Source organism: Calypte anna, chromosome 2 (genome assembly GCF_003957555.1).
Source record: "Calypte anna isolate BGI_N300 chromosome 2, bCalAnn1_v1.p, whole genome shotgun sequence".
Classification (NCBI taxonomy): Eukaryota; Metazoa; Chordata; class Aves; order Apodiformes; family Trochilidae; genus Calypte; species Calypte anna.
The window spans coordinates 42,886,810-42,911,578 of NC_044245.1; the positions used below are offsets into that span (position 1 = coordinate 42,886,810).

General features: G+C 40.9%; 1 protein-coding gene across 8 annotated transcripts; it reads right to left on the reverse strand.

Moving 5' to 3' along the window:
* Positions 1 to 979: 979 nt before the first annotated feature.
* ENTPD3 (ectonucleoside triphosphate diphosphohydrolase 3) lies at positions 980 to 21,207 on the reverse strand. 8 transcript variants are annotated; one of them, XM_030445171.1, is made up of 12 exons: positions 20,973 to 21,146; positions 20,042 to 20,090; positions 18,473 to 18,593; positions 16,363 to 16,413; positions 13,481 to 13,598; positions 12,182 to 12,332; positions 11,257 to 11,416; positions 8,984 to 9,214; positions 8,301 to 8,573; positions 8,097 to 8,207; positions 6,367 to 6,504; positions 2,386 to 2,973 (listed from the first exon to the last, which is right to left on the reverse strand). In XM_030445171.1, the coding sequence occupies exons 2-12, from the start codon at positions 20,047 to 20,049 to the stop codon at positions 2,740 to 2,742; spliced, it is 1,596 nt and encodes a 531-aa protein (XP_030301031.1). In that variant the 5' UTR covers positions 20,050 to 20,090; positions 20,973 to 21,146; the 3' UTR covers positions 2,386 to 2,739. The 8 variants fall into 8 exon arrangements, with proteins under 8 accessions (XP_030301039.1, XP_030301031.1, XP_030301038.1 ...); XM_030445178.1 differs by having other exon boundaries at positions 20,029 to 20,090; XM_030445172.1 differs by having other exon boundaries at positions 20,912 to 21,146.
* Positions 21,208 to 24,769: the final 3,562 nt, after the last annotated feature.

The window sequence follows — 24,769 nt, forward strand, 5'->3', positions numbered from 1 at the left end:
ACTAATAAATTAAGTATAGACAAGCAGTTTTTGTCATACGATCTTCATTGCCATCTGAGTGAACTTCTATTGTTCCTGAAATAATAACTGAATTTAAACTCCCTAAGTTGGGATATGATTGACTAGCAGACTCAGCATTGTTTACTTTTCTATCCTCTGAACTGATCTAATCAATGCTGAATTATGCCACATGGTACAAATTACTGCTTGCTTCTGCCAGGTTTTTACTTTATGAGAGGTCTGTCACTCCCCCCATCCCAAAATCTCCATATGCATTTCATTTTATTATATTTTTCTTCATGAGGATTAATTACCTCCTGCTTCTCCACAGGTGAGGTTTTCACATTGCATAATCCTGTTCCTAGCCCTAATGCCTGACAGTTCTTTTCCTAAGCAATCTGTATCTTAATCTACTGCCTTTGATAACTGGGACCTCGTGCTTCTCTTTGGCACATAACCTTTCAGATCAAGATTATTGCAGTGTATCTGCAAGAAGCCCTAGAAAGCATCAAGTCTTCCTGAGTGAAATGCTATTGGTGTTTAAACATTGTTTATATATGTTTATCTATGTTATATATATATATATATATATATCAATAAGGAGTGGCTTGGTTTTAACCACAAGTGTTTCCTTGCTGAGAATATGGATTCTGAAGATAGTAAGCACTGTATGTTCCAAAATCTCACAGGACTGATTTCACAGAATGCAAAATTCCATCTCCCACCACCCCAGAAATCAGTTCAGAGATTTCCTATCTGATAAGAATAACTGGTTCTACACAAGTACATCTGGAAGTCCGAATGATTTTTGAACAAATTTACTTGTTCTTTAGCTGCCAGCTCTAAGGGGACTAACCTCCAAGTGTGTTCCATTGGTGCAAAACCATGTCTGAATGGCCCTGCCATTCACAAACAACAAATAAATATTCCAGAATACCACATCCCAGCAAAATGTGGCAACTGAAGGAAACATTTTAATGCTTTCATCCAACTGTCTCTCTTTTTTATTTACCCTTAACTGCAGTCCCAGATCCATCTCCAAAAGATAAAGCTTTTATCTCATGCCAGCCTCTGTAATGTCCATGCATTTTGAAATAAATTTTGTGTTTTATCAGATGTAAGCTCAGTGCCACAGAGCACTACGTCATCTCATTATACCTTCTGCCTTATTTTAAGTACTGCTACTCCAGCAATACTGACAGGACATAATAGCTGTAATAGAGAAGGGGCATAGCCCTCACTACTGATCCTCTTGGAAAATCACTATTTTTTTCTACATTTAAAAAGATAATTAGTTTCTCTCAAATTATTTGTCAACCTGTAAAAAAAAAAAAAAAACAAAACCAAAACCCCAATCCCACAACAAAATATGAAAGTAAGAGGATGATACAGAAACAAAAGACAGAAATTGAAAATATTATTTATGGGTAAGAATACGTGCCTCTGTTATCCTAGGTCACAACCTAATCAGGGAATAGATGAAGCTGGGATGCTTTTTGAATTCATAGTACAGTGTTAACCTTTGAGTGTTTGCACCAACAAGCACATCTCTTACGTGCAACACCGCTGTGTGGAAACCACTGCTGGGGCAGCCTCACAGGCTACAGCTTGTTAGCAACATATGTTGAATATGTCCCTGCTCTGTGTACCAGGGAGCACTGACAAGCAGGTGCCAGCCTGTGCAGAGTTGTCCCACATAAAGCTGGCCACGTAGAGGAGTCCCATGGAGAGTTGTCCATTCCTGTTCCCAGTGCTGCTGCAGACCAGTGAGGCCAGGAGAGTGGAAAGGCTGAGCAAGGCACTGCTGCTGCCATGACTGCAGCTCCAGCATCGTGTTCTTAAATCCACTACAGAAAGGGTGTCCCAGTGGCCTGCAGGCTGGCTTCTCTTCCTCTTCGCTTTGGATGAAGGGCTTAACATGTTAATGCTTCAGAGGTCTGAGACTCTATCCAGACAGTTGAAATAATATATGTACATGACAAGTCAGTACTGACTGTGTCTGCCTGAGTTCAACCACACGTGGGGAATACATGGATGTCAGTGATTCAGTACGAGAATTTACAAACAAGTATTTATGTTAAAGATGGAGAAAAGGACACTGAGAAATCCAGTGGCTTCTGGAGGTGACTGTGAGACATGCTTCAAAAACAGGCTTTAAAATCCTGAGAGGTGCTGGCAGTTTATTACACCTTTATGCAGTGGAGATCAATCAGTTCAGAACAGCAATAAAAACAATTCTATCCCAGCTGTTCCTTTCAGTTCCTATCATTACTCAGTCTTTGTCTCATTTTCAGAAATTAAGATTCTTTGGAGGCTTTTAGTTCTCTATTCCTACCTCCTACTATTCCCACTGACTTGTTTAATTTTAGGTTGAAGAACTGCCACCATGATCAAATCTATCACCACCTCAGTTTACCAGTTAGCACAGAGTTAATGAACAGAAAACCAGTAATACGTACCTGACAGAAAAAGGCTATTAAGCCTGTATTAAAAAGTGACACATCTGCCTACATTTTCTCTGCTGCAAACTGGACAAACTAGTTTTACAGAAACAATTGTCAAAATATTTCAGAAGAGCTCCAATTCACCTTATAATAGATTCCTTTGTGTCTTGTGTCTTCTCTATTTATGCTTCTGGTTCTGAAGTCTTTTTGCCGGTCTTTGATTCACCCTTCATTTTTCAAAATTAAGCTCCTACTTAATTTAATAGTACTATAAAATTTTTGTTTGGTCTTCCATTCATTCTTGAATAAATACATGTTCCACAGGACTGATGTTCTTCTGCTTACGTGATACAATACACAGGTAAACAAGGAAGAGAAAACACAGCAGCGCCGTAGCTGTGAGGAAGATGAGGAGCCCAGCAAACAAAGAAGGCTTCAGAGGTAACTGGATGAGTTTGCCTTCTGATGGAATCATGTTCGTGAGGCTTAACATGTAACCAAGTGACCATCCAATACTGCTGTTACCAACCTGAAATAAAGACAGAAGAGTCCTGTTCCCATAGACTTTTCAGTCAAAGAAAAGAAGTTCCGAAAGCTCAACTGCTGATGATGGCAACTGCCCTTTAAGTTAGCAAGGAGAAAACTTTAGTGTAGTCTACAAAGAAGATAGAGAACCACTTAAAATTGCCCTTATTTGTAGTTCCAGAAGTTGCTGATAAAATTGGTTACTGGGTTAAAGAAGTGAGACAGAGGTATTAGATGGACAGGTACAAGGATATGGCACAGTGACACATATATGGACAGGTATATATGCAGACAGACAATTATGGGGTCTTCTGTGCAAGAAACACACTGGACAAAAAAACTCCAAAACACTACCTATTGTACCTCTCAGCCAAATTCTAGGATGTTATTTAGTTCAAGAAAACAAAACAAAACAAAACAAAAACAAACAAAAAAAACAACCCAAAGAGTCCCACTGATATGGACAAAGAGCAGGAAGCCAGGATCAAGTCCCCAAAACGGGAGCTCATATTTATCATATTTTGTTCTGTGGTTGGTTTTGTGCAAGAAATGAATCAGCAAAAGGCTCTTCCATTAAAAAAAAAAAACAACAAACCACCACCAAAACCCAAACTGTACATAGACAATTACTTAGGAACAGGTGAAGCAAAAACATTTGTATTTGCTCCATGGTCCTCCTGCACTGCTAATTTGAGAACAGTGTTACTCAATTTTCCACTGCCTTTTTCATTAAATCATCATTTGGCCACTTTGTAACTACAGGATCAAGGAGCAAAGATAGTGTCCTTTGTCCTCCTCCCATGTTCCCAGGCTCCAATACTGGTTTGTCTCTTTATAGAAAACATATAAACAAACATAACCTCCTCTTACAAATCAAACTACTGCTCTTAAATAATAATAATAAAAAAATCTATTGTTAAATGGAGTGATAAAATAAGGGCAGGTGTTTCAAGAGAAATCAGTGGAACTCTTTAAAAGCAGGCTAGCCTCAAGACCTAGCTACAGGACATACATTTGTCTTACATTCTAGCAGGGGTTGCTTTGGTTTTCAAAGGGCTTCCACTACTTTCAAATTACTCCAGATGGTTTTAGGGTATACTACAAGACAGACAAAGCTGAAGCTGAGTTCTTCTACAAGCAACCAGCTCTCCCAAACTCATTTGGTTTTCCATCTTTATTACAGGTCGGGTCATCCCACTCTGCTACTGCAGAGTTTGCCTGAGTGGTTGCTCCTGAGTAGTTAGCTTAAATTTGGGAAAGCAAATCACTTTAGTTCTTCTTGAATAATAAGCGTCATGATGAAGCCGAGGGCTTAACTTTAATAAATAATTTAATCTCTTTAATGTACAGTTTTAAGCAGTCAGCTACTGGTTGTTGGAAACCATAAGGACCTATTATATTTGATCCTTTCTGTAGCTGTCTATATCCTAATACCTTTTGTTTAATTGATAAAAAGAAAGCTAAGCAACAGTAATAGGATAGGTGAACAAAGGACAGCTGAGGCAAGATAGATGAAGGTGGTTTTTCAGTGCTAAAAGAAGGGAAAACCTCTCATTATGAAGTTTAGAACTTTTGCAAATCATCTAGTTCCAGATCTCATCCAGCTATTAGCATGGGATTAGGATTCTTTTCAGTGGTTGTTTTCACTAATTAATAGGAAATATTCTTCCAGCATAGGCAAAAGCCCCCACCCTCCACTCTCAGAGAAACTCTGTGCTGTTATCTCAGGGGTAGCTTAGATCATCAGTTATATTCCATATAATTAACTGTAGTTCTTTGAGGGGCAAATCCAATTAAGAGAATGCAGTCTTTCCTTTTGGAGTTTCATGATTATCCCAGTGCAAAATCTAGGTAACAAAAGTGTTATTTTCCAATGAGCCTTTTGGGTTTTCATTTTGCTCAGTGTTTTTATAGTCTTAGCTAAATATAGAAAAGCATTGCTGCATTTGGCTGCTCCTACCTGCTGGGGACAATACAAGAGATATATAAATACCAAGACAAATCCACCACCATGCACACTAGGTTGAGATTTAAGAGCCTGAAGTAAGCTCTATGCTGATTTCCCAGTATAAGGATTAAACTTTGAACACTCCTCCACAGATGCTAAAAGTTCTCCACTGAAGGACAAAATAAGGCAAGAGAATCCTATTTGGTTCCTCAGTGCACCAGTAATAGATATGACTGTTCAGAAAACAGTCATATCATGATGATGGCAACTGCCCTTAAAGTTAGCAAGGAGAAAACTTAAATGCAGTATACAAAGAAGATGCAGAACCACTTAAAATTGCCCTTATTTGTAGTTCCAGAGGATGCTAATAAAATTGGTTACTGGGCCAAAGAAGTGAGATGCAGGCTTACTATTTCTCACTGACAGCTTGCCAGCATGCCCTGCATTTAAGAACATTGCATGAAGAGCTACCACATATTGATTTGTTGGTTTTGCATGCAAGCACTGAAGCATTTCCAAACTGTATGGAGACTAAGAGACAGTCTGGGAAAGGGTTTTAGAATAAGGCTGTTAAGTAGCAGAGAGGAAACGATGGAGTCACAGGGCACTGTGAGGACCACACTTCTTGATGTAACCTGCCAAGCTCAGTGGCATTGCCTTCTGATTTGGAAGCACAGATTTCTTTGCAGTAGCTTTAAAATGGATATTTACAAGTTCATTCCAACTCCTCTCTTTCTTAGGAGATAAACTGAGGTCAGAGAAGAGATAAATGCAGCTATACATAAACATTGTTGTAATCCTTCTCTCTTTGGCAACTGAAAGCCTCAGTCAATATACACACTTATCCAGAGAACTAGATTATGACACAAATTGCCAGCTGAGGATAAAAACAGCCTCAGTTGCTTCATCACCACTCACTGCCTACAAACCAGCTCTGCTGGATCCCCCAAGGCTCTGCCAGCAGACCGAAAAGCAGGAGTTCTCCTGTCCAGCTCAGCAGGGTTAGCTCAAAGGCCTTGACTGGCAAACTGATTCAAGCAGATCACCACCCCAGAGCAAGCCACTAACCTTCAACAAGCTGGGGCAGGCCTTAAAACACAATTATTTGACCCCATCTTAAAGCTCTCTGAAAGAACCGAGGCAGCAACTCCAAATAATGCTGCAACCTCTGGAACCAGGCTGAATTTGCTACTGAGGCTTGAAAAGTGACTTTGTCTTATGCCAAACACTTGACAATCATTTACAAAGGCTGTTTATAACTCTTTTCATAGAATCATAGAATTGGCTGGGTTGGAAGGGACCTCAGAGATCATCGAGTCCAACCCTTGAACCACTGTTGCGGTTGCTAGACCATGGCACTGAGTGCCTTTTTTTTTTTTTTTTGGCTGCTGCACCATTCTAAACTTCTTTGGATTAAGACAACAGTAAGAGGAAATCATTATTACTCACCTCCTTTTGAAAATGTATCTGTGGCCAAGTTTCTGCATCAAAGTGGTAACCATGTACAAGCAAGTAATAAATGAAATTGGCTGAAAAACAGTAGGATCTAGCATACTTTTCTTCAAATTCAGGCAGCATAAACTGGAGCTGGAAGCAAAAGGTTTTAAAAAACATGTACATTATGAAAACATATGCTTTCATTTTTTGTAACTAGAGAATACTTTGGATTCTAATTAGAATGTATTAGCATTTTTCAGAAACACCCGGTGAAGCTGTAGACAATTAGATGAGGAAATATAGAAAAAGAAAGACTCTGCCAGTGATATCACTTATGTAATAAAAATGAAAATAGACAGAAAAGTGCATATAAAAAGATTACAGATGTTACAGTTCCTAAATTTTCCATGTCAGCTTTTCAGGATGGTTAAAGCTGTGTTAGGAAACCATGGCCACTAACCTGTTCAAGAGGACCACAGACACAGTCAGCCTTGTATGTGGCAGGTAGCTATCATGTGGTGATGCTGTTACAACAGGAAATACTAGCAACAAAATGAATACAAACAGGGCAACAGTTTGATGGTCTGAGGTACCTTCCTACAGGTTTAGAACAGGTCTGCAAATTTACTCTGGGTTCACACTAACAGAGCTGAGATCGGAACAGGATATAAGGAATATTGCAGAACTAGAACCATTAAATAGAGATGCCTGCAAGTTACACAGAATGTGTTGTATCACAAGACTGCTCTTTGGATGTCAATTGTGACCTGGGGTGCTCATTTGGATTATTAATATCTGCTGGAATTCTCAGACCCAAGCAAAGTGCTTTGCTCTCCCAGTCTGATCTCAAAGTGCTGTTTCAAGTCCCAAGAATATCAGGACCCAAATGTTACAACACATACAGACAGATCAAGCAAGCTGTAAAATGAAGAACTGCTGGGTGAAAGCTGTTAGGAAAAGGTCATGGATTGCCATCTGGGAATAATTTGCTTTACTTGCTTTTCTTAGTATAAGTAATATCAAAAAATGAGACTGTATCTTTCCCTCAGATGAACACTGGGAGGACAACAATGAAAAAAAAATAAAAAAATTCAGCTTGCCTTCCACCAGTAAAGATTCTTCAGGCAGTTGCACTAATTCCACCTCATCAGCTCCAACTACACCGCATGAGCTCTGTGCTAATGTGCACACACAGATAATGTGGGATACAACTGATAAGTACTAACTGCTTTGAATATCCAGTGATAATGCTGATAATGTGTGCTTGAAGTGTCTTTTTAATGGATGTTAGCCTAGCAGTGCTTGTTTTAAAATTGAACTGGATGAGCCTTCCAAAAAATTCCACCAGGGCAATCTCTAAATCCCTGAAATGCATAAATACATATCCACATATATTCATTTGCAACATCTCTTCCTATCTTTGTGACATAAGCTCTACATAGCTCAAAGATAAGGGGAAAAAGAATGCATTACTTGGCCACATTTCAATATAGGCCAGAAACTCAACTTAGAATCAAGTGGGATGAAATTTCCAAACTTAGTCCAAGTTTTAAGCATGCCAGAAATACTACATGGCTTGAAGTACAAAGTGAGAAACAAATGTTGGGGTTTGATACAGACCTTCTGAAAAGTTCTGAATACTTTTTCTGTCTATATTGTTTTCATATCTCCCTTTTACAGATAGAAGAGAGAAAAGAAAAGGAATATAAAAAAAAAGAAAAAACCCCAAATAATTCACATACCTGTGCCCAGCTCTGTGAACAGAAAAACCACATACTTGAATTGAAGTCAGCTAGCGAGAAGTGCCCAGACAAATTCAAAGCATTAATTGTATAGTAGAATCCTGAGAAAGCCTACAGAAAAGGAGTAGATGACAGGTCTGTCACTTTTGGAACTACAGAAATAAAAAGCAAGCTCAAAAGGAAATCCTGTGTTTGAAAACCTACCACAAAATTCCCTTTAACTTTTGGCTGATGGATTTCATTAAATGGGCAGTCTCCTCTGTCTCTGCAAGCAGTGAAGTTAAACAATAAAGAAACCATCTCCTGGCACAGACCTGGGTCTCCAGTTCCATGGAAGTTCACAAGCTGGTTTGGGTAATAAGTTGCTGGTCTCACAGACTGTGTACAAAGGCTACCAGAGAAGTGCTTCATTGTTAATGCAGTATTATAATTCTGAGGGTAACATGGATTATCCACATGAGAACTGGTGTTTGATTTCTGGAAGAAAAAAAAAAAAAGAAAAAAGAAAAAAAATAACCCAAACAATAAAGGCTACCCAAAAAGCAAGAAAGAGCTAATTTGACATTAACTAGGGGAATCTTTTTAAACCTTATATGCATGCACTTCTCTGTCATGGCTGATTATTGTAATTCATAGAAACTCCTTTCTCAAAAAAAAACATTGGCACAATCTTCAAAACACTATCAAAACTAGATGGGCCACTTTGTCAAATGGTAAAAACTCCAGCCAATTTTTAGCCAACACGAAGATCTATGAAACCAAAGTGCATTTGTCCACAACTAGGCACAAAGGAGCTCTTATTGGGATCTCTGAACTCCACCACGGAACCTGCTCAGACAATTACAGAACACCAGCAAGAGCAGTATCAAAAAGGGCCTTAGACAGACCTGGAGCAGCAGTGCTAAAAACTTTTTCTCAGCTTCATCTCTCCCATAGCACTGGAAACTGTGAGTATAAACATTGTAGTTGTAACCATACAACTTCACTTGCAAGGTGCTGTTGAAATTCTCCTGAGTGTCCTGTGGAATGAATGAAATTTGAGCAGAAGCTCCCCCAAGATCCAGTGCACCCACAGTTTCTTTTCTGTACGGATGAACCCATGTCCTCCAAAGGTTCCTCTACAAGTAAAAACAAGGGTAATTAGAAATACAATCTGCTTGTTCTCCCTGCAAGCTTTTCCACCCTTTACTTAACTTTTTAAGACTTCCCCCCTCCCTCTTTGTCCTGCACCCTTTTTAAAAAAATCTCAACTCTCAGGCAAATGCACAGATATTTTCTAAATATGAAGGATGTACTTTCATGGAGTGAAATGACCTTGAAAGATGGAAAAAGGAATGCAGCAAAGCTTTCAAGTCAGAGGCAGCACAATGATCAAAGCACAGGACTATCCAGATCAGTATCTTTACTAGAAAGCAGGGAATTGAAGTCCCGATACCCATGAGATCTTTACGAAATCTGGATGAAAATAGTATGAAGATTTGCTTGTTTCAAAGCAAGAAGAATTATTAAAGGAATAGAATATTAAGAAACCACAGAGAAAAAGAGTGAAAACAGTGTGAAAAGTAAAACAAAACAGTGTGAAAAGTCAAACAAAAGCTCCATCAAAGTCAAAAGAACAAGGACCCCTAATATGCACATTTCATTTACTGAAACTGCAGTGGCAATAAACCCAATCCATTCAGCTGTCATTTTTCTCTATTACCCAAACAACCTTCAAATTCTGTATTTGATCTACACAGTCAGAGTGGAGAATATAGCTTTTGCATGATTATCTATCTCACTATGTATTGTAGTACCAAGCACGATGACATAAATGTATACAAAAGAAACTTCATGGACCAGCAAATACATTCACAAGAAAATTCTACAGTGAAAAATTCCTATTAAAAGCCTCTAGCAGAATTTGACTCAGCCAGTTGTCACAAGAATGGTGAAAAGTTTCTCTCTCCTGCTTGTGATATTCCACTTCTAGGTCTTCACATGACTCTGTACTAACCTGGCTTCAAAATGACTGGCAATTCCTTCAGTAGTCCTTATAAATCTACCATATGGAATTTGATATTTGGATTATTAAAATTAATGTGGTAGAAGACTGACACCACTCTGAAGCTCAGCGTGTCATTTTTGTTGCATGAAATGCATACAATGAGAAAAATTCCTCCAGAACGTGTGATTCCAATACCATTCTTCTTAATTTTGCAAGACTCAGCAACGCATTCATCATGAGCTATCAGTCAAATTACCAACAACTAATTCCTGCTTATTGATTTCCATGATGTAGCAGGAACCATTCAACCCGGACAGCTAACATTACTTGGGTTTGGTTGAAATTTTTTTCATCCTAGTGACACTATCTAGAAGAAGTGCAGTTAATACTAAGGGCAGCACACTGCTGCCACGAATGAAGAGAAGCAGTTGCCAATCATCTTGGTACAGCTTTTACTGGGAATGAAATTATACTAAACATCTATATATAAAAAGGGATCTTCCAACACATTTGAGTCCTTCTCTGCTGTGCTGGGTTCCAGGATAGCACAAGTATCTTTGTAGTGGCATCACTTTGTCTGCACAAGACAGTTGGCATCACAGCCCACTGCTCATAGCCCTCAGCTTTTCAAGCAATATTGGAATGCTCTGTATGTGACTGACTTCTGGTTCAGCTGAGGCACATGTGGGCCACCTTCACCACTTTAGTCTCATCTGCTTAATAAATGAGCAAACACTGTCAGACAATTTGGAGACCCCTAATCTGTGCAGATCCTTCACCAGTAGAGCTGCAGGGACAGAAACTACCCGAAGAAGTCACAGAAAACATCTTCAGTTGACACCACTGTCAAGACAACCAACACCAGTCCAACTTAACAGGCCAATGCATTTAAGAGCAATGCAACATAATTTCCTACGTAAGGCATCCAATGTCATGTAGGGAAAAGCCTTGTTTTGTGGATCAACAATTTTACCTGTGTCATACTGCATTCCTGTAGCATCATATTCCTTGCATTGCTCTATTACTGCCCTAGAAAGACCCTATTATATATTTCAGTGCAAAATGGAAGTTAGAGCAATGATATTTTATCAAGCATGTCCTCTCAAACTTCTCATTTATAAGAAACAGCAAAAAAAAACCCCCCAAAAACATGCATTTTTTTTTTCCACACACCTCTAAGAAATTGCCCATTAAATAGTTGGCTGTTATCCATCCATACACCCCTTCCTCTGGCCCAGTTATGATTTGTGCACCCCTAAATTCAAAAGGCTGTGTTCCGAAGTAGTTTTGAATGGTTGCAAGGACTTCATTGGCTGCTGTTTCATTTTGCATCCTAAGCAAGTCACAAAACATGAGACACTGAGCATCTGCAAAGGCAATTTCACAAGTATTGTTCACTGACTACAAGAAAACTCCTACAGTCATGTAATAAAAAACAGACATTTTTTTCCCCAATGAGGAAGCTTATGATAGGGTACAGCCAAGCATCCAGCATCACTACAGCAAGCAACTTCCCCATGATGTACAAACTTTGCTCTATCCTACAAGTCCATGGGTGTTTTTTTTTCTTATATATACTTTTCTTTTTGGTGAAATGAGTGCTGCTGGTTAAAACTGTCCTGGAGTCTTTCCTCCCACTCTGTTTAGCCACAGAACAAACATAAAAAGCCAGTTTGTGCCAGGGCTAAAGCCACTGACAGACCCCAAAAGCCACATTACACTACATTGTAATGTAGTGTAAAACATTGCAGAAAACATTGCAGTGTCTAGCTTTAATCTGCCTTTTCTGCCCACGGATATGCACATTCTCTCTCTACCTAAGACTGAATTTTAAGACAGATTTGGAAGAGAAAATTAAACCCTTGTCATCTCCAGAATAAAGCAAGCATTTCTTTGTGATATAGCATAATAGAGAATTTTTATACAGCCTCGCTTTCCCTATCAAAAAAGTTAATTAAATTAAATTGGCTGGGCTCCATTTCCTCTTGAGTTGGCCAATTTCCAATGGATAAAAATGTGTCCAGTACATTTTTCACATTCTGTTTTCACAGACTGCTATGCTAGTACTCATACAGTGGAGTTCAAGTTTCTACCATACCTCAGTAGTCTCATGCCAGCTGTAGCCCCCAGATAAACAGAAGTGTTTTTATGCAGATGAACTGGTATTCTCTCCTTGACTTTATTCAGACACTCATCAAAGGGTTTGGCAAGAGCTCCAGGGTTACTCTCATAGCTGGATATGCCAGGGCCTAAAAGAGAACAAGTAGATTGATTTAATTCTGCTTTGCCAAACTACAAATTCACCCAATTAGCAAACAGCTGTGGAGAGACAAAGTTCCCCCTTTCCCTCCTCTAATTGCAAACAAGGATGGGATGGTTGAAAACCATGAGTGCTTGAGTACAATGCAGGGACAGTCTCAGCTGTGAGACAGAAATGATACTTGCAAACTGTTTGCCTGTATTTCTATGTATATACATATACACTTACAGTGCCATAGATAGAGATATACAGTATAACCATATAGAAACACAATGACAGCAGCGCTATATTCATGAGGAAAATAGCAGATGGCAGATGCTGCACAAAATAGTGTCTCTAATGGATACAAAATTTCTCTGATCTGCTAAAACACAGGAAATCTGTCCTTCCACAACCTAAGACAAAGATTTCCTTATCTGGTTTGCCACAACTGTCATGGACACCATGGCCCCTCCACAGATCACTGTTTTAGGTGGAAATAAAATAAAGAAGATTCTGCAAGGAACTGCAGGTGAAATTTCAAGATACACACAAATAGCTCTTGAAGTTAGAGGTTCAAGTCCAGGCTAGTGCATGAACTCTAAGTATTTCACATCTTTACAAATTTGCAAAGCCTTCAAGTGACAGGAATGAGCATTCACAATAATCTGGACTCCTCCATTTTGATACTTCTTTTTTTCCTGGAGGCAAAGCAAAATTTAAACCCATTAAAACAAACTCAGAAAGTACTCCTCTGTAATTTTTTTTGTCAAGAAGAATAACTCAGTTTCTCTGGTTTTCTCACACCAGAATTCCTAGAGGCAATACTCTTAATGAGTCAAGACAGGAGCTAGCAGAGTGTACACTCCACCTCAGCAGGCTGGCCACCATTCCTGCAGGCTGCAAGGACACTCCATCAGGCACATGACAGTCCATTACTTCTGTGCATATTGCACTTGCTTTCCTTTCCTTGTTCTAGAATACCCAAGAATGTCAACACATATACTTAATGCTGAAGACAGAAATGTTGGTGCTGTTAAGAAATCATTGCTTTCTACTCATCTCAATTCCAAATGAACTCCGTAATTTAAGTATGCACTTCCAGATAACCTCTTCTTGGAGGCTAGGAAGAGGTAAGAAAATTCAATTTGAACTCACCTTTCACACTGCACTTGAAGGTTTGGGTTACTACTCCCGTGTCATTTTCTTTTTCTGCTGGCCATTCATAGACGTAGACAGTAGTCCTAGAGGATCCAGCATCCAGGACTATTCCATACTGGGGAGGAAAAAAAAATAAGAACACATTAGATCAGAAACAAACAGTGACATTTTAAGGGCCCATATGCTGCTGTACCTCTCTGCACCATCAAACTCTTCAGAACATGTATGCACAGTGTATTTACAAGAGAGATTAATTCTAGTGTTAGGCACTTGGCGTGAACCCAACAGCCAAGCACAGAATGTATTTGGCTGCAAAACAAAGAACATAACCACTTATCTTCAAAAATTAATTCAGTGGGGATGGGGAATGCACATCTAATTTCAGCATCAAGTTAAAAATCCACACTGACACACAGAGACTGCTGTGTTGGGACCTGATTTTCCAACGAGTTCATTTTCCATTACCACAGCTACACTTCCTGAACACTGAAGGGTTTGGTACCTAAGCACACACCTTAGATTCAAGGATGCACAAGGGATCCATAAAGCTATGAGCAAAGAGGTTAAGTACATAGTAGTCCACAGTAAGAATGATGTAAACAAGTCCAGTTCTTCCTAATTGCCTCATAAACCTCTCTCTTAAGAGTAGTTTAGGCAGTCCACCTGAGAGTTTGCCACTGAAAACAGGCTGTGCCAGAGTGTGAGACAAAAAAGAGGGAAAGAGAATCATTATTACCCCATGTTTATTTATGAAGTATATAAGAAATATTTAAAGTGACTCACCCCAGGTCACCTCCTCTCTAATCTCTATGAGACGAATGCAGTTTCTCCATCCCATCCCACTGCTCACCAGACTAGCATTTACCCCTTTTCCATCTTTTCTGGCAGCAGCAAACTGTATCAACTAGGAAGGCAAACTGAATGAAGGGTAAAAAACTGCAATGCTGCTTTATCCTCTTTTTGATCTCTCGAAGTCCATTTAGCAGCCCCCTTCTCCAAAGTCATCTAGCTGGTAGGAATCACACAGTGTAGGGCTCATTTCTCTGTCAACATTTTTTTTCTTTTAAAAAGGACAGATGCCCAGGACACTGACAATACTGAAAAATGAGAGCCTCCATCTGTCTGCAAAGGAGTAAGAGCCCATGCAGCAGGCCAGTAAATTTCATCCCACTGCCTCCCTGGGGAGTCTGAAGTCTAAGAGAGAAAAATCACTGCTTCAGGTGGCAAACCATTCACCTTCCACACCTCATTAGTTTCCAGCTTCCACTGTCATCTTAGAAACTCCTGGCTCCCAAAGAATTACCAGCTATCCCAGTCTAGTCTGTTTCCTAAAGGACTTTTATGTAATGAAAATGCCATTTATATTTATCCAGATTATATTTACCCTGATCAGCTAAAAGGTGAATTATGTACTACCAAACCACTACACCATCAGGTTCCATTCAAATAACTACTTTCACAAAGATACTTTGAGTGGATTTTGTGTCCTTGGAAGTCAGAAGAGCACTCTGGAGACACATAATAGAGTAACAGTCAATCTGTTTGAGGGCTATTAATTAAATCTAGTCTCTGTCGGCTCAAAGTGCCAATCATAAGCTTTTAACCTAGACACTTTTAGAGCTAACTATCCCGTCCAAGTAGAGCTGGCAAATAATGAAAGTACTTTTACCTGAGCTAATTGTGGAGTTTTTTGACCTGCTTCCATCCTCCTCTGCATCTCCCAGCCTCTTTCCTGAAAGGTACTGATTTCCATCCCAGAGAATAGTGGTGTGCTTACATGAATTAATGTGTGACTGCCAATTTTATTTTCTTCCTCCTCCTTCTCCTGGTTTTCCTATACAGTCTCCTGTTTCCTATAAGAAATGCTTGTTGTTTTAAAAGGACTCCTGGGTTCATTTCAGAATGACTCCTGAAGCTCCTCAGAACTTGTGTGAGTTCATGCTCTGTGAACTGGTCCCATGCAGTCTCATGAAGTCATCATCAGTGACAAGTGTGCCAGACGTTAGGATGAGGATTAGTCTTTAATTAAAAATATGGAAATGACAGAGGATGTGGCATTTTAAGAGGGTAAGAGAATTCTACATGATTTGTCTCATCCTGCTGGTTAAGACAAACTGGTTGAATTAAAATTCTCCGGTGAAATTACACTTTTGCCTAAGCTGCAAATCAAATTACCTTTGGCTGCCCTTTAAGGACAAGCAATGCCTTCTTGGTTCAAAATGCATTGCGTGTGACAGGGAACAGGCAAACCCTTGCTCTGGCATAGGAGCCATTGAAGAATAGGAAAAAAGGGGGGGGGATGGATAAAAGGGGAGGAGAAGGAAAAAGGGAAATTGAAAAAAGAAGGAAAACCAGATGAAGAAAAATGAGGGGGGAAAGGGGGAGGAATGGGGGGGAGGAATGGGGGGAGGAAAGGGGGGAGGAAAGGGGGGGAGGAAAGGGGGGAGGAAAGGAGGGGGAAAGGAGGGGGGAAAGGAGGGGGGAAAGGAGGGGGGAAAGGAGGGGGAAAGGAGGGGGAAAGGAGGGGGGAAAGGAGGGGGGAAAGGAGGGGGGAAAGGAGGGGGGAAAGGAGGGGGGAAAGGAGGGGGGAAAGGAGGGGGAAAGGGTCATAATCCCAATAAGGAAGCAAGGACAAGCCTTTTCAGCCTGAATCAGGAGGATGCACAGATGCACAGATTCTTAAAGCAGGCCCAGTTATGATGTCTTACGTGCCCTCCAATCACTTTGGAAAACTGGCATGAGAAGCTAGCAAGCCAAACCAATTATAAGGAAAACAGAGGCTACAAAGGTGGGTTCATGCTAGAAGTGCACTTCAGTTCAGCTACATAGGTTTGAACTACTTTTAATCAAGTATAATATCTACAAACAAGGCAAAATACCTCCTTAGGGCCAAAAGATGTACAAAATCTAGGTGTAGAAAACTGTAGCACCTGGGGAAGCAAATTAAAGAAACACAGTAATGAATGGGGAGGATTTTCTCTTCAAGGCTCATAAAACATCAGTAGACAAACAAATTTTTTGACTGCTACAAAGGCTCATTACAGTCAGAGCTACCATCATGTCAAATTCTGGGCTTCCTCACACACTACAACACTAAGGATGTTTGTGCTTTCTTCATCACTGGTCTGGCTTCGTGGTGGGTGTCAATGAGTTACGAGTTCTTTCATTTCCTCAGCCTCACACATACGGGCAGGTCCTTCCTTCACAAATCACTGGATATATCTTCAGATAACTCAACAACCAAGGAACCAAAATACTTAATTTTGCAACAACACTTCAGAACATCAGCAGCATAGCAGGTAATTTATCTTTCCTGCTACATAGGCATGAACCTGGACACTTTCCACATGCATCCTGGGAAAGAGCTCTTACGCCACAGATAACATGACCTCTAGTTATCCTTCAGTAGACCTTTTGGTTTCATGGAGAAGAGCCAGAAGAAGAATGAGGACTTTTACAAAGAGTAAGTTTATTTTCACCACATTATTGCCTTATTTAATTTTAATCAACCGCTAACTTCAGGACACTGCCACTTTCAGGCTCCATCGTATCAGCAAGGTACTAGAGGGTTTCACACTGGCATACCAAGGTCCTCCCTTTGCTCCTGAAGAAGTATTTCTTGAGAGTATTTAATAATTCACAAAGGACTACTCAGCATCTCAGGAATCAAACATATGACCCTCCATATCAACTGGGATGGGCTTACAGCCCACAAAGAAATCCAAAGGCAAGGCGCCTAGCAAGTGAAACACCAGTTTTCCTCCAGAACCAGCTTTGAAGCTGTTCTGATTTAAGAAGTTCAAGTACCTCTCCACTTGAACTGGCTCCAGATGATCGTGGGTCTGATATTTGCTCAAAGAGTATGGCAGATAATTTTACTATCCTGAATGTGAAACTGAATTAATCACATACATATCTGATGTTTAGGCTGTCTTTTAGATAGTGGCTTCAGCCTACACATCAGCCCAGTCTTGCCCTGCATGACAACTGGCAAGATGTGAGGCTGCTGCAAGCAGAAATGTGGGGCACAACAGGGAGTAAACTTGAGGCATAAAGTCCCCATGCAGTATCACAGCACACACACCCTGCCACACTGCACAACACATAAAACTGGTATCAAAATACACTTTCATCCCACTGACTAGTACACCAACAAGTGATTCAGACAAAGCCAAAGGTGTTTATAATCCCATTAAGTGCAATGAGACATTAGCCTATTGGTATCAGTATGTGAACTATCAAGTTAAATACGTACACACAGGGAAAGGTTGAAAGGACTTGGAAGAGGATCTGACAAATTTTATACGCTTGTGGCTATCCTGAGAAAAAGCACAGAACTCAGACTGCAAAGCTTCTCTTAAAGGCAGATCTGTCCTTCTTGTATACATCTCAGTTGCATACATCTCTCATTGAAGGATCTGCACATTCTGCACTAGAAGGCAAAGCCTCAGTTGCAGAGTATTTCAGTTTGTCCTTACCCTTACCCTCCTCATGAAGCTATTTTGCTCCTGTTAATATCCAAGTCCCAACATGTGGTATATCATAAAGTCCACACCTTTTGATACTCACGAGCAGTTTGCAAAGACTTGAGAATAAGCTTCCTCGCTGTGCCTGGGGGGGCAGAATTAAACCCCAGGTATAACCCACTTCAAAGTGATTTAAAAATTTCTTCAATCTCTGGTTAAAAATAATAATAAAAAAATGAATAAAAACAGGCTTCGCCTGGCCTTTCGGTCTGAAGAAAACATTACATGATAGGCATCACAAGGAATCAAGCAATGCTTTCCTTGTTTTGCCATTGACTCTGTGATCTTGAGCAATTCTCTTTCTCTCACAGCTTGTTTTCCCATGACAGAGATGTGATTAAATGCCATTAATTTATGGCTGTATCCTTATTTGAACCACCCCATAAAAACCAGTTTAGAAAGGAACATTATTAAGTAACAGATCAAAACATTGGTCTCCTTCCTTATGTATTGTAAGACTTACCTTAAGCCCTGGGGAGAGGACCTGTCGCTGATTTATCTGAATCACTGCAATAGCAATGACAAGAATTACGCTTAGAAGAAGGAACACTTGAGCAACAACACTTGGGGTTCTAGTGAGCATCCTGAAATAACAAAAAAGAGAAGCACTGAAGAAATGTGAAAGGATTCTGTGATTCTATCTTGAGGCCTGAAGCCGTGAATCGAGTTGAAACTCCTCCTCCCATTTTGTCAGCCACATTACACTACGTGAAACTTCTATGTTCACGCCCAAAACTACCTGGTGTTTTGCTAGTACTAACTTTTTACTGTCTGGAAGGGGTTTGTTTATATTGTCATGCTAATGAACGGCAGATTTCCCCCTCAGGTGCCGGTAGGATCATTTCCCACCTTGCCCACATGCAGATGCATGCTCACCATCTCCTGCTGCCTCAGGAAATGAGAGCAATGGGCAGGCTGGAGCTAGTGCCCACTCAGTGATCTCATGTACACTTACACCTTAGATACAACCAAGAGCCACGCAGACATAATACTGGCAGCTGCTGAGTGCAGTTGGATGGTTCTGCCAAAGATGCAAGGTCAGCATCACTAATAGGTGCAGACTGCTTCAGAAAGACACAAAGGAGGTTTTAAGAATGTTAAACTTGGCAACCTTCTTTTAACTGCTACGTTCATAAAGTATGTTTTTGTACACATCTCTGTGCATATTAATGCACAGCCTATTTATTAGCACTTTGCACTACACATAGTATTTAACATACAAAGTACTCACCGATCTTGCCATGAAAAGTGACTAAATCTAATTCAATCTAATATGCAGTTGTTTAGACAAACCCAAAGGTGATGTGAAACATGCATACTGATGATAAGGCTTTTTTTCCCCTTCTCTATTAAGGATTTCTAGAATTCAGATGTGGTCTGGGTTTTCTGTAATTTCTGTTCATCCTTTATTTTTGCATGTCCCTGGCCAGGCAGCTCTTCATCCCCAAAGGCCTTTCAGTACCTCCAAGACTGGCAATCCCTATACCAAAAATTATTACGCTCCATAGGGGTTAAGGAGGAAAGAAGCAGCTGGCAGGACATGGCAAGCTTAGGAAAATCAGAGGGACACAAAAAGGATAACTTTTCTGCCTTTGTCATTTTCAGACACCAGACATTTTGACATAGAAATATCAAGTTAGTCTGGCATGATCTATTTGGATTCCCATTTCCTAATTCTTTCATACTGACAGCAGAGTATACAAGAGACAAAGATTTTAATGAAGTATCAAAAAGCAGGTGCATTCCATTATCAAAAGGACATAATCCTGAAGCAAGAAACAGCATAAACACGCATCTTCCACAACCAGTTAAGTGCACTGTGCCACACAGGAACACACTGGGAGGGTAACTTTCTACATCTTATTTCAAATAAAAAGGAATTACTGTCTGGAAAGGAAAATGGACTGACTTTCACTGCACCAATATTTTAGTTTATGTTATATCCACATCTGTATGAATGACAGTGCATATTATATGTTGACATTCCCTCTCCCAAGTTATCTGAAACTTTAAACTCACATTAGGTACCAACCTGTTCATTCATACGGTGGGCAGGGAAGTACTGTATCTTTCTTCACACTCTAACCAGAGAAATAAAAACATATTAGCCATTTATTTTAGGAATGGCCTACAGGTGAAAAAAGTGCTTAAGAAAAAACAACAACACAATGAAGCAAAACAAACTCCCCACACTCACAGCATTTTGAAACCCGCTACTGAAAACCTGTGAGGAGGTTTCACAGGCCTTCCTTCCTCCAGAGAGCAAACTAAGTAAAAACAAGCACATGGACTCAAAATCAACACCGAATCTCAAAGCTTCCCATCAGATCACTGTCGTCCCGGGGTGAGAAAGCTTCACACAATAACTGTGATTACCGAAAAAGCAGAGTTTCCCTCCCCCCCTAAAAGAAAAAAAAAAAAAAAAAACGAGGGAGAGACAGCGACACAGACACCTGAACCCCCACGGCCCGGTCCGGTCCACCCCACCGGCGGCCGCGGCGGCACCCACGCACCCAACCCTTCCCCTCAGTTGGGCGCCCGTCGGGAGGAAAACCTCCCCTCAGCCTGGCTCCCGATCCGGGGAGGTCCTCCCCCTGCCCTTTCTCCGGTACCCTACCAGCCCTGCCCCGCATTCCCACCCACTTCCGTAACTCGGGGTTTACCGCCTCCGTCGGGAGCTGAGGAGGGAAGGCGCCGGGCACACCTTCGGAAGGGGAAGGTGGAGGCTGCGAGCGCCTCTCGCCCTGGGGAGTCAGCCGGTGGGCTGCTCGCTCTCTTCGAAATGGATTTGAAATAAATAAATAAAACAATAAAACCACACAGCCCCCCCTCCCCCACCACCTCTAATCGAAAACCAGCTTGCAGGTTAAAAAAAAAAACAACCAACCAAAAAAAGCCCTACTTGAAGCTAAAATTCCCGACGAATTTATTCAAGCAGATCCGTGGCGAACCGACGCACGCACCCGAAGCGTTCCCGCCCCCAGAGATGCGGCGGAGAGGTGCCAGGAGGGGGTGAGGCTGTGCCTAGCGAGGGCTGCTGTGAGCTGCCGGAGGAGGAGGAGGAGGGCCCGCAAAGGAAGAAGGGCCTCGGGATGCGGTGCCTTCCACCGCCGCTGCCGGACGGGCTCCGGAGAGGGGGGGCCAGGTCGTCTCTCTCTCTCCCTCTCTTCCTCTCCCTCTCCCTCTTCTTTCCCTCCCCACCAGCTGCTCTCTCCGGAAACGCCGATCTGGCGTTGCCTGCAGCTGATACAGCAGGATATTGCTGGCTATCCCTAAATCATAATCGTCAGTTCCCTGGCAAAGCAAAGGGAGAAAGAGGGCTTTGTCTAGAGATGCCACTGTGGGTGAAGGAAGGGTATAGCCCTGTCTCTTCCAAAAGGAACAACTGCTTTCTCAGGAGGGCTTTTCTTTCCCCTCAAAAATTACTAGCCCTCCGCTCTCAGGGGTACCTTTCCATTCAAGTATACCGGCTCCACTTATTTTAGATGAGGTTCTTGCCAAAAATTAGCTAAGTGGAGGTAGCACATACCCAAAAACTTACATAAAAGCAGCCCCTCTGAGATCCTGTTCCCATCACGCCTCCAACCTGCGTGATGAGCTACAGCCAAGGATCATCCTACAGCCTGCAGGATGGGTTTGCCAGAGATGAGCTCTGGAATCACAGTGAGACACTTCACCCACTTTGTCACCACTTGCTTATTGTTCTAGGGTTCAGAGTCACATAATGTAAAACAAAAATAAATGCACCTCTGCTTCCTTTTCTCATAACAATCTTGATGAATTACAATATATTTGTTTTTTAAATAAAGGAGAACAAGTAACCAGATGCAGCCTTGTGAGCCATCTATAAGTATCCTTCCACAGTCTGCTAATTTTGGGAATGGAGGTAATTTCTTCTTGCTGACAGCACATAAGTAAAACTGGTTTAATTATGGTCTTGGTGGATCAGTTCAGCTATGTTTTAACTCATGAAAACAAAGCATCCCATCCTTCCTGATCCCTGTCTGTTGCACGTAGCTCTTTTTTTCAGCATCATCTGCATTTCTATGGCATTTTTTTCTTCTCTCATCCAAGTGCATTTGTCTTATTGCATTTTATCCTGCGTACTGACTGTATTGGTCTGTTCTGCTGCAGCAGAAGCATTCTTGGGTGTCCATTTAAAATAACTAATTAGCTGGATTGCTTACCCCACAGAAAAGCATGCTCTTTTTGCTCCCATCAGACATAAACATTTTGAAATAAAAAATAAAACATTGACACTTCAACCAGTTCTACAACTAACTCTAACAACTAAAATTCAATGCTCGCAAAAAAAGCAAACCCTACCTTCTATATCATCTGCTTCTATAAAAACAAGCATAAGAGTCTTTTTCTTTCTGCACCATTTCTAAGAGCTGGGCTGTTGCACAAGCTGCTTTTCTTGTGACATTTAGCGCCATGCTAAAGCCATGATAGCAGCATAAGTGATGTGGGCTATAAAAACCCCCAGCTGCTTCAGAGTCCTGTACACTGCTCCTGAATCAAATGGACTAGAAACAAGATTCTCCTCCAAGCCTGCCCAGTGTCTGTAGCACAGTAACTGCTTTCATTAGTTCCTCTACTTCAGCCCTGGGGACCCATCTTAGATCAACTACTATGTCTTCTTTTTTTCCTAAGCCTGCTTCTTGGGCTTCTCTTCACTTTCCTCCTCATCCCTGTCCTTCCTTTTATAGGTCCATTCAATAGGCCCTCAATCCCTTCTCCACTCCCAAGGCGTAGATCAAACTTTCTGCCATTTTCCCTGCCTTTGCCAAACCAGTAGCATGCATACCTCCTCTCCATCATTTCCTTTGCTCTAGCACCCTTTTCTTCTTCTTCTCCCTTTGAGTATCCTTATCTGTATGCATTTAGTGTCACTAACTGTATTGATTTGGTTTACTCAAAACCTGTCCCAGGTGTCCATTTAAAAATTACAAATGAGCTGGATTACCAATGGCTCCAAGGAAAAACTCATTGGTTTTGCTACCACTGAATGTGCATATGTGGAGTTAAAAGACAGTTGACCAATGCTGGCAGATTCATATGTGCATATCAGTTGCTGTGACCAATAGCAAATCTCTGGAAACTAAAGTATTATGGACACAGATAAAGTGTTTGTTGCAGACACATCTCTGCAGTGCATTTATGGCATCACATTTACACAGGATATACAGCAGATATGGCTCCATTTCCCTATAGAGTGACAGCAGCAACACCAGGAGAAGGGATAGATGATTATACATCTCGAGAGACTGCAGAACTGCATCTCCTCATTGTGTGTCATGCTCATACAGCATTTGATGCTGGAATATTAAGAGGCCTCAAAATATCTTCTGAAGAGGTGGCAATAAGGTAAAATGTAGATAAATGTTAACATAAAAATGGAGGTAAGAAGACACTGGTGACTGCAATGCATCTGTTTTCTTGCATGGTGCTGTGGCAGCTCACGGAGTCAAGGTATGTCCAGTGTTGCTTGTGCCTTCTTTTCATAGTCCAGTACACAGAGAGCTTCTCCTACCCCTCCTAAGCTTTCACTGCCTTTTTCACTGTTTGTGTTGTCAGCAGTTAGGTGCAATGCCCTTATAGCTCAGTTCATCACTTCAGTCAATCTTTTTGGACACTTCCTTCCCAGGACTTTTCATCAGTGTTGACAAAGACCCTTCATTCCCTAGGTTTCTGCTCCCAAAGACCTCTTGTTTTCACATCCAATTCTTTACCAAAAGATCAACGGTGAGAACTGTCAGTGCAGGCAGAGCTGCACAAAGATTCCGTAACAGATTTGAGACCCTCTGGGCCAGCAGGATTCTTAATATTTAAATTAAATAAGATTTCTAGGCCATTTTTTTGTGACCAACATTTAATTCCAGGTCATAATGCTCTTTTTCTATTTGTTTCATACAAACATTATGGATGTTACAGTCCAAAGAGGAGCAATGAAGGTGATGAAGGATCTAGAGCACAAGTCTTAGAAGAAGCTGAGGGAACTGGGTTTGTTTAGCCTGGAGAAAAGGAGGCTGAGGGGAGATCTTATCCTGAAAAGAGGTTGGATTGGGGTGAGTGTTGGCCTCTTCTCCCAAGTAGCAAGAGATAGGACAAGAGGAAATGGCCTCAAGCTGCTCCAGGGGAGGTTTAGGTTGGATATTAGGAGAAATATCTTCACTGAAAGGATTGTCAGGCGCTGGAATAGGCTGCCCAGAGAAGTAGAGAAGTCACCAATTCTGTGTCCCTGGAAGTATTTAAAAGACCTATACATATGGTGCTTAGGGATTTGGATTAGCAGTGGACTTGGCAGTGCTGGGTTTACTTTTGGACTTGATGATCTGAAGGGTCTTTTCCAACCTAAATAATTCTATGATTCTATGATTATAGCAGCACACATTGTTAATTGCCAAATTCAGAAAGGAAGGCAGTCACAAACTACACCTGAAATCTACAGTTTAAAGAACATCAGGTGTGATTCTCCTCAGAAATCAAGAGTGTGGTTTTTTGTTCCTTTTACATAGCTGCAAAGCTAATTTTTAATAATCTTTAAAAGCATCTACTGCCTTATAGTTTTCTATCATCACTGGCCAAAAAATTCATAAAGCAGATTCACAGCTATGGCATGAGAAATTCAGTTAGTGCCTCTTTATTTTGAATAATAGCTAGATATAGACATTTCCTTTTATCTTGCAGAGTTTCATGGGTGGATTCTTCAAAATGCCTTAGACAGCTGTTTGTTGGTTTATGTTTTTATTCCTTT